Consider the following 9,518-nt stretch of genomic DNA (forward strand, 5'->3'; position numbering starts at 1 on the left):
AAATACATTTTTTGTGAAACTTCTTTTAACACCTAAAATGTTAAGAGATTAAGGGAAAAGTGCTACAAAGTTTGGCAGCAAAAGCTAATAAACAGCAATAATAATAAAATAAATATAATAAATAAAAAATAAATAAATGAATGACGACAATAAAATGAAGTATTGAATATAGCTTTAATAAAATGGGGCAAAGAGCAGTTTCCCACTTGCCTCAGATCAAAGCTGCCTAAAATTATATCCCAACCGGCTATTTTAAACTAATCAATTGTTCAAAGAGTCAATTATTCAAAAATGAATGTCTGGCATCAAAAACAAAACAAAAAAAGCAGGTATTTTATTATTATTTTTTTTTTTAATAATTCCATGCCTGAATACACTTTTATGATCAATAGTGCACAGTGTCACTCATACATTCCTAATATACTAACCAGCCCCTTGTTTAACAGGATTCAACTGGAATAGAGGAAATGAGAGTAAGATCATAGTTTATGTAAACTCCACGGACTGAAGTGTCCAGGCTGTAATAACCCAATCAGTGTGTGAAGTGTGTCCCAGGGGTACACAGAGTAAATCTGGAGTAAATTCAACACTGGAGTGTCTGAATCGGTATCATATGGGGATCATTCTTTAGCACCATTCAAATAATTATACAGGATTATCATCAGTGAGTTCCCACTTCTGCTGCTCAAGGCCTAAAGGACCTTAGGGAAAACACCAACAAGGCACATTAATCATGTCAAGAGAGTGTGAAACAGTAGGACACTAAATCTTAATGCAATATTAACATTGAGGACAATATTTTACACTTAAGGAGTTAAACATCCAAAAAACTGACATTATCGGAGCCCAGTTCTATAAAAATAATAAATAAGCGGGGTCTTTTAATTATGAGATATTATTTGAGAAGTGTGGCTTCACATCTAATTACAGAACCTCAACTATGATTAATAGCTCCTCATACTGAGGGACTCCCTCATAATAATGACATGCAATAATCTGTCAAATATAAGAAATGAGAAATGATATTTTAGTGAGATAGCTAGTCATAATACAGAAATACTGTTAATATTTGAAAAAGGAAATCATAATTACAAGTTTTCTTATTATTAGAAGATATGAAGTCATAAGAATCATGGGAAACATTCAGTGAGAAGTTACTATTTTGAGATGAGTATTATAAGGAAGTAATATGAGAATATCGATGAGCTATTAATTTATTATGGATTTTAAGTCATACGCATAGTCAAAAGTCATTATGGGCAAGTCATAATTATGATAAAACATTATTGTGGAATTTTGTGTTATACTGATCTATTGTCTATAATATCTCAATTATAGGATATCATGAAAAACTCATTGTTATAACATAACTAAATGTCTGAATTATGAATTATGTTTTCTAAATAATAGAAATGAGCTTCGATATGACAATCTCAGATGTACCACAGCAATAGTGAGATGAATTCATTAAGGAGTGTACCTAAAACTCTGCAGCCTGTCTGACCTGACTGAGGCTGGAGGAGTGTTAGTACTCGTATCAGGCCTCACTAGGGGGCGCTACATCTTCAGTTCGCTGGGCATCGCATCTCCAGTCAAGCCGGCCAGCAGGTTGTTAGCGGCCAGCTGAGCCATGATGCCACGTGTGGAATAGGTGGCACTGCCAATGTGAGGGAGAACCACTGCAAAAGCATGAGAAACGCACACAAATGTGGATAATTAAGTATACTTGCCCTAATTAGCATCCTGCTAACACTCTCCTCAAACTGTATAGAGTTGTTTATGCAGTGTCCGACACGGTGTACAAACCACTGTTATCTAGAACACGGACTACAGTATGAAGCTGAGCCAACAAGAGAAACCAGGTGGCCTAGTTATGCCAGACCGCCATTGGCTGCATAGTATGGTCAATGGCATTTCAACAATGGGGAGTGTGGGACCAGAATATCTGCTCTTTATTCTGAAAAAGGTTCTGAGGCTTAAAAAGACCTCTGATATATTCCCTGATATATGACCCTGTCTGGTAAAGGACAGTCCAGTCTTGCCCTCAGAGCCTTAATATGTTGACCTCACATTTACTAGTGCTTAGATGTGAAGGGCCCAGGACCTCATGAACAAGGTAGAACTGCCAGCCAGTCAGTGAGTAATAGAGCTGGGCAATATGACCATTTTATCATATTTTATCATATCGTGATAAATTCTGTTATTGTGATAATAATAAGCTTTTCTAAGCATATAGAGGAGACTGTTAGTGCTTAATAAACACTGATCAGCTGCAGGTTTAATTACTGACAGTGTGATTAGACTGGGTTCATTAGATGAAGAGCAGCAGATGTTGAGTATTCAGTACAGGAGAGGATCTGAATAGTAGTTCATAAGAATTTGTCGCTACAGATGATTTCAATAAATTTTGTGAATCTCGAAAAAAGTCTTTAAATATTGTGATATAGTATTTTTACCATATCGCCCAGCCCTAGTCAGTAAGTGAAACTGACTTTTTTGGGCCTCACTGAAGACTTTTTCTCTATACTTTAAAAGTCTACAATAGTTATTAGTAATTTAGTAATAGTAATAGTAATTTATTACATTTATGGAAAAATTAATGAAACTAATCATGTTTAATAAATAACAAAGCCACGAATATGCCTGGCATAGAGCAGGTGAGGTTGCTTCAATAACTAACCTACTTCCAGGTGGATAACTCTCCTTGACGTGCCTCGAGGACACTGAGGAGTCACAATTAAGATAAACAAGAAGACCCTTTTCAGAGTTTGAATGAATGTATGTATGTAGTTTACTTCCAGAAAAGTAGAGGCTGTTTCTGCTGCAAAGGAGGACAACCTCCCTGTTAATCCCCTTGAAAGCCTGAAAAAACAGGTGTCCACAAACTTTAGGCCAGAATATGCTTATTAGGATCATCGTCTCACCACAGTTTTTGAGGGTCAGTAGGGGATGGTCAGTGGGCAGTGGCTCTGGGGTTGTCACATCAAGCCCGGCTGCAGCGATCAGTCCTGTAGAGAGGGCTTCAAACAGGTCCTCCTGATTCACAACAGCTCCTCTAAGGGAAAGAGACGGACATGCGGTCGATCGTACTGAACAGGAATTCACATACTCTCTCATACTGTGGCTGAACCGATGGTACGAGTGTGTGACTGGCGTTTGTGTTGCGTATGCGGTATGTACAGAGTGTACACACACCTGCTGGTGTTGATGAAGACTGCGGTGTTCTTCATCTTGCTGAAAAAGGCCTTATTGCACAGTCCCTGAGTGTCAGGGGTCAGAGCGCAGGACACCACCACAAAGTCACTCTCACACAGGAGCGTGTCCAACGGCACTGAGAGAGAGTGAGACAGAGAGAGAGAGAGGGAGAGAGTGAGAGAGAGTGAGACAGAGAGAGAGAGAGAGAGATAACCGGGCGGCTCAAGGAGCACTGCTCTGAAGAAAGTGACCCAGCAATTAATCGTCTCCTGCTCACCGTATTCTCCGTCCACTTCTTGGGCCTGTGGTTTGGGCTGCCGTCCCGAGTAAAGCAGCCTCTTCACTCCAAATGGCTTCAGCCTCCGTGCGATGGCCAGGCCTAGAAATAAACATCACTGGTCAGTTTATCTGTCAGCCAAATACAAGATATACATATAGTATTCTGAACAGTATGCAGTTATACAGTATAAAATGAATAAGCAATGAAGGACGCTGCAAGAAACTCCCATACCTGTGTGTGTTAATACACAGCCTCAAGTGGCTTATGGCACCAACACTTTAGTGACTGGGTCAGTCTGAAGCCAGTTATTATTACTACTGTAACAAATCACCTGAAGTCACCATGCCCAATGGCATCTGGTAGATGGCAGAGGGGTACAATGCCCGGCAGCACTGGGCTGTGGAGCAGTGGAACTGACATCTCTAGAGTGCTGGAGCTCCAGCCAATTCCTGGGATAAGGGATCTGGGATAAGTTTGAGTCCCAATTTTTGATCTATATCTAATCATCCATTATCAATACCTGACCCAAATAATGCTTTTGTTGGCGAATGCCATCAAATCCTCAAAGCAATGCTCCAAAATCTAGTGGAAGACCTTTGGAGAAGAGTAGAGGGAAACAAACCCTATTTTTGCCCTTGATTTCAAATGTAACTCAGGAGATGGATGTGTCCACAAACTTTTGGACACATAGTGTACATCCCAATTTTTATTTATTTTATTTTATCAATCAGATGATCAATCTTTAGTGGGGATCAGTGTGTGTGTGTGTGTTGAGTGTACCTATGCGTCCCAGACCAATCACCCCAACCGTGCTGCCGGAAAGGCCATATCCACACAGCCACAGCGGCTTCCACGTGCTCCAGCCGCCACTGAGAGATAACACAAACCAGCACAATTTCAGTCCGGTAGATTTAGTCTAAAAAAAGTGAACTAAGTGACTAAGACTAGTCCCAACAGCTTTTACTGATATGTACAGTATGGGGCTGACCTTTTGACCTCCTGTATTCCCTCAGGCAGACGTCGAGCGGTAGCCAACAGCAGAGCAACAGTCAACTCGGCTGTAGCATCAGTCAGCACATCTGGAGTGTAGCCCACTCGTATCCCTCTAAAAAAAATAAAATAAAAAGAGCCAGAGTTAGTTTAAAATCTACTGTCCAGGGTAGAAGGTGTTCTATTAGATTTTGGAGGAGCATTGCTGTGAGGATTTGATTGCATTTGGCAATAAAAGCATTGGTGAGGTCAGGATGTTGGATGATCACCACCCCACCTCATCATCCCAACTCCCCAGCTCATCCCAAAAGTCCCATTGCTCCACAGCTCAATGCTGGGGGGCTTTATACCTCTCTAGCCCACGCCTGGCATTAGGCAGCATGGTGTCAATAGGGTCATGATGTTTATCTGTTCCAGAGAGTCCTATTCTATTGGCAGTACTTCTCTACAGGGTCTATACAAGCTATATCTGTGTCAGTAATGGGTGCGACTTAAAGTAGCTGAATGCATTAATTAGAAGGGGTGTCCACAAACTTTTGGACCCACAGTGTATCTTCTTAAGCCACTTGCATCACAGTCTTTTACAGCAGACTTACCGTTTCTTTATCTCATCAATGGCGAGGTGGTCAAATCCCACAGACAGAGTGCTGATCACTTTCAGGCTGGGGCCTAAATGACAGGAAACACAGGCTGCTGTATCACAGTATTGGGAAATTACAGTAAAGCTCATTTAGATTGTTTACAGAAGATTATCCTAGAGGCGAGGAGAAGGCCTGGTAGGAAAACGCAGGAGCATACATAGCAACACCATAGCAACCAGTTAGCAAAACCATATCAACTACCTGGAATACCATTGCGACCACCTACTAACACTGTAGCACCCACCTGGAAAACCACGGCAACCATCTTTAACCACTAAGCAACTCCATACCATCACCATAGCAACGAGCTGGGATACCATTGTGACAGCCTACTAACACTGTAGCTCCCACCTGGAAAACCACAGCAACCACCTAACAACCACTAAGTAACACCATAGCAACACCGTAGCAACCACCTGGGAAACCATTGCGACCACCTACTTACACTATAGCTCCCATCTGGAAAACCATAGCAACCATCTAGCAACCACTGAGTAACACCATAGCAACACCATAGCAATCACCTGGGAAACCATTGCGACCACCTACTTACACTGTAGCTCCCATCTGGAAAACCACAGCAACCATCTAGCAACCACTGAGTAACACCATAGCAACATCATAGCAACCACTTAGCAACATCATGGAAACCACCTGGAATACCATAGCAGCCACATAGCAACAGTCCAGCAACTGCCTGGAAGTAGAATCCACTTTAGCTGCATTCTTTTCTAGTTAATGGGTGTTCTGTCCTCCTGCTGCAGTAACAGCTTCGGGGAACATTGCTGTGAAGAGGATTTGATTGCATCCATCTCACAAGAGCATCAGTCAGGTAAGTTTCCTCAGTCATGATTAGTTCTAGCTCTCCAACCCATCCCAAAGGTATTGATAAGGCATCCTTAATTCCAGGGAACACTCTAGCCCATGCTCGCCATCGGGCATGGTAGCCTTAGGGTCACATGCCTCTGCCTCAGCTCATCCCGTTCTATCGGTCAGTGCTTTTCTATGGAGATTATAGAATCCAGTTATGCAATCGTATGGATTTGGGTGACTTTCACTTCTACGCCTCTTTACTTATCGCCTGACTTGCTACTTGCTTTGTGAGGTCACAGCCATGGCTCAGTCTAACCAACACTGAAAGTGCTGCATTTGGGCACCAGCAAGCAAAAGGCACTAAATGAGGAAGCAACATTTGGCATGTCATAGTGCTTGGTGCAACTTCCTCTTCCTCTTTCAGCCCAGTACAGATTACAAGCGGTAAAGGTCAGATCAGCATGCCTGCTGAATTGCTGTTATCTGTGGGCTACACGGGCAGCTCAGATAGGCCCGGAGGTTCAGCCAAACCTCGGTCCCTGTTAAACCTCATAGTGAGCAGCGCACAGTGAAGTTCGGAGAACAGTACCTGCTGCGTCCAGAACCTCAGTGTCGATCCGGTCAGAGAGCAGGCAGAGAAGGCCATGAGCTCCTTCCACACCTTTGAGGAGCTCTGCTCGAGGAACAGGCTCATCAGAGTCCCATACCGACACGGTACATCTGAACACAGGAGGAGACGCGAGGTTACAGAAGATCTAGACACGGGCTTCTATTTAATCAATCGATTAATTTGTCATTAGTTAATTTACTACAATATCAAAGTATGACATCAAAGAGAGGTTTCACTCAGAGCACTTAGACATCTAACATCATAGATCACAAATAGACAAGAGCCAGGTGCATGAACAGAGAAGGGCTGGAACTAGTCATGCTGATCATATGCACTTAAATTCAGGACTGGTCTTTTCTTGTAGATTATGGTACTTCATAATAATTATAATAATAAATAATAAATTACATTTATTTAGCGTCTTCCTTCCTTTTTAATATATATTTCTGAGCCAATTAACCTACGCCCCCCTCACTTGCAAAAAAAAGTGACACTAGAATACGTGAACGAGCACCACTGACTCACTCCGGCCAAATGCTCTGTGCCCTGAACAACAAAAAAACAAACATCATGATCAATCAAATTACAAATCTAGAAACCTGATCTATATTCACATATTAATGTAATGTGTATCCAGATAGAAGAAGCTGTGGAAAATCTGTCCTGCTCAAAAAATCTGTCCGATTTGAATGGTCTACTGGAGCAAAGCTGGGGGAGAAGGGGGTCGGGTAAAAATTTATTCACATTTTTTAAAATCTAAACTCACACAGGTGTCATAAGTGCATCATAAATTGGAGAAATAAATCAATCATTAAAAACTAAATTAATTAAAATTCTTTAAACAATTAAAATACTTTTAAATTATCCTTATAAAGAGATTACTATGCCATTGTTTAGCTTTATGTACCAACAAATATTAAGCAGACAAATAAAAACACCATTTAGATGCCATCTGTTCTGCAATAGATTTCAAATAATCTAATAAAATGCAGTCAAACTTACATTTAGTAATATTTCAACCTTTTAAAGAAACCAACAGGGATCTCAGTAAGTGAATAATACCAAAACAAACAGGTAAACTACAGGTAAACTACAGGTAAACTTCAAACTACCTGGGTAAGGAGCAAGGTAAGCTCAGGCTCCATTAACTCTCAGTGAGCTCGAAGGCCTTCAGGGGTTACTGCAGGTCACCCTGCAGGCCCTAAAGACACGTTTCCTATATTTGACAAGGAAATGGCTGGCACACAAAAACAAGGCTAACGGCTAACGCTACTCCTGTGTGGTGACTATCTCTACCAGCCTGAACTGAAGGCTGGACCCAAATGAAGGTCATACAAGAAATAAACCTTCTTGAGTCCTTCAGCTCATTCAGCCCATACACTCCTCAGCCATGGCTCACAGCTCCAGACTCAGGAGCCACAGAACAGGCAGAGAAGTCAGTTAGTGACCTTGTCATTAAACCTCTCTCAGCTGCTCCGGCTGCAAACTCTGTAAGAGCAGTTCCAGCAGCCAGCAGAGCTTTGACCGGGTTCTCCACCGCTCCAGGTAAACCTGCGCACATTGCTGCTCTCTGCAGGAGCTCCATCCCCTCCCGAGGAAGCCGCCTGGTCACGAACACTCTCAGGGGTGTCTGTGCGCTCATGCTTCGGGCAGTAGAGCTGCTGGAGGAAAGGAGCTGAACGTCTAGGAGTTGGAATATTGATCTACGCGGAGATACAGGTGGGTTTAGCCCCCCACAGAAGCACACGGAGCAGGGCTAACCGGCTGTGTTTACACTGCTGCAGCGTGGAGCTGGGGGACCCTTACTGCGCATGCGCAGAGCGGTGGTACAGTAAGGGGTATGAGCAGTTAACCCTTTACTGTGTGAGGGGTTCCTGCTTGCATTTCAGTGTTTAAACAAACATTTTATTTTCATTTTAATATCAAAGACAATTCGCACTATGATTATTTACACAGCTGGTCAATTTCTGTAAATGTTTATATAATTATATCTGATATGATTTTTTTTACAGCTCTTTATTACTTTTAGTACTTTTTAAACGTATTATTATTTATTTTATTTATTGTTCAGTGTATTTTATCTCTCAGTGCAATACTTGTTAACAGTCTGTGTGTTTCTCACCAAGTAAAATTCCTTGTATGTGTAAAATGTGTAATACTTGGCAACATAGAGATTCTGATTCTAAAAATATACAGAACATTTTACTCATATTACATCTAATAGTTAAGTCGTGTATGTTTTTGTGATTAAAATGGCAAATAGTTGAGTAGGTTTTGAGAGAAAACTAATAACATCGCAGGTGCAGATTCACAGTTATGTACACAAAATTAGTCTGTTGTGAAAATTAGAATTAAAAAGCTGTGTTTATTTACTTACTTTAAAAAAAGTAAATCACTGATATTAGAATAATCACTAATAATAACACTCCTACAGAAGGTGGTGGAGGTTCTCCATCACTGTGTTCATCATTAGAACATCTCCAAAGTTCTCCTCTCTCATGGAGTCTAGTATTATTTAGAGTTCTCCTCAGATCAACACCTGGTTTGGTGGTAAATCAGGGCTTAATGATGGGAAATCTTGCTATATTATAATATATATATATATATATATATATATATATATATATATATATATATATATATATATATATATATATATAGACCCCTTTAAAAGGCTGAAGATATCCAATTAAAGCACATTTATATATATATATATATATATATATATATATATATATATATATATATATATATATATATATATATAGCAAGGGACATCTTATCCAATCAAATTGAATGAAATCAAATCAAAGTCACAGACATATGCTCATATACATAAAGGTTCTTTAATAGGACAGACTTAAATTTTTTTTAAATATAATATTATTTTATATAATATAATTTTATAACATATATAATATTTATAATATACCCTTATATGTGTATATATATATATATATATATATATATATATATATATATATATATA

The 9,518-nt window shown here is 40.2% G+C and overlaps 1 protein-coding gene across 2 annotated transcripts; it reads right to left on the reverse strand.

Annotated features, from left to right (window-relative positions):
- Window positions 1-155: 155 nt before the first annotated feature.
- grhpra (glyoxylate reductase/hydroxypyruvate reductase a) lies at window positions 156-8,325 on the reverse strand. 2 transcript variants are annotated; one of them, XM_072663955.1, is made up of 9 exons: window positions 8,089-8,325; window positions 6,509-6,639; window positions 5,062-5,134; window positions 4,464-4,580; window positions 4,256-4,344; window positions 3,473-3,574; window positions 3,196-3,331; window positions 2,925-3,055; window positions 156-1,679 (listed from the first exon to the last, which is right to left on the reverse strand). In XM_072663955.1, exons 1-9 carry the CDS (start codon window positions 8,169-8,171, stop codon window positions 1,558-1,560), a joined length of 984 nt encoding a protein of 327 aa, XP_072520056.1. In that variant the 5' UTR covers window positions 8,172-8,325; the 3' UTR covers window positions 156-1,557. The 2 variants fall into 2 exon arrangements, with proteins under 2 accessions (XP_072520056.1, XP_072520055.1); XM_072663954.1 differs by having other exon boundaries at window positions 7,978-8,325.
- Between the last annotated feature and the right edge of the window lie 1,193 nt (window positions 8,326-9,518).

This window comes from Salminus brasiliensis, chromosome 19 (genome assembly GCF_030463535.1).
Source record: "Salminus brasiliensis chromosome 19, fSalBra1.hap2, whole genome shotgun sequence".
NCBI classification, from domain to species: Eukaryota; Metazoa; Chordata; class Actinopteri; order Characiformes; family Bryconidae; genus Salminus; species Salminus brasiliensis.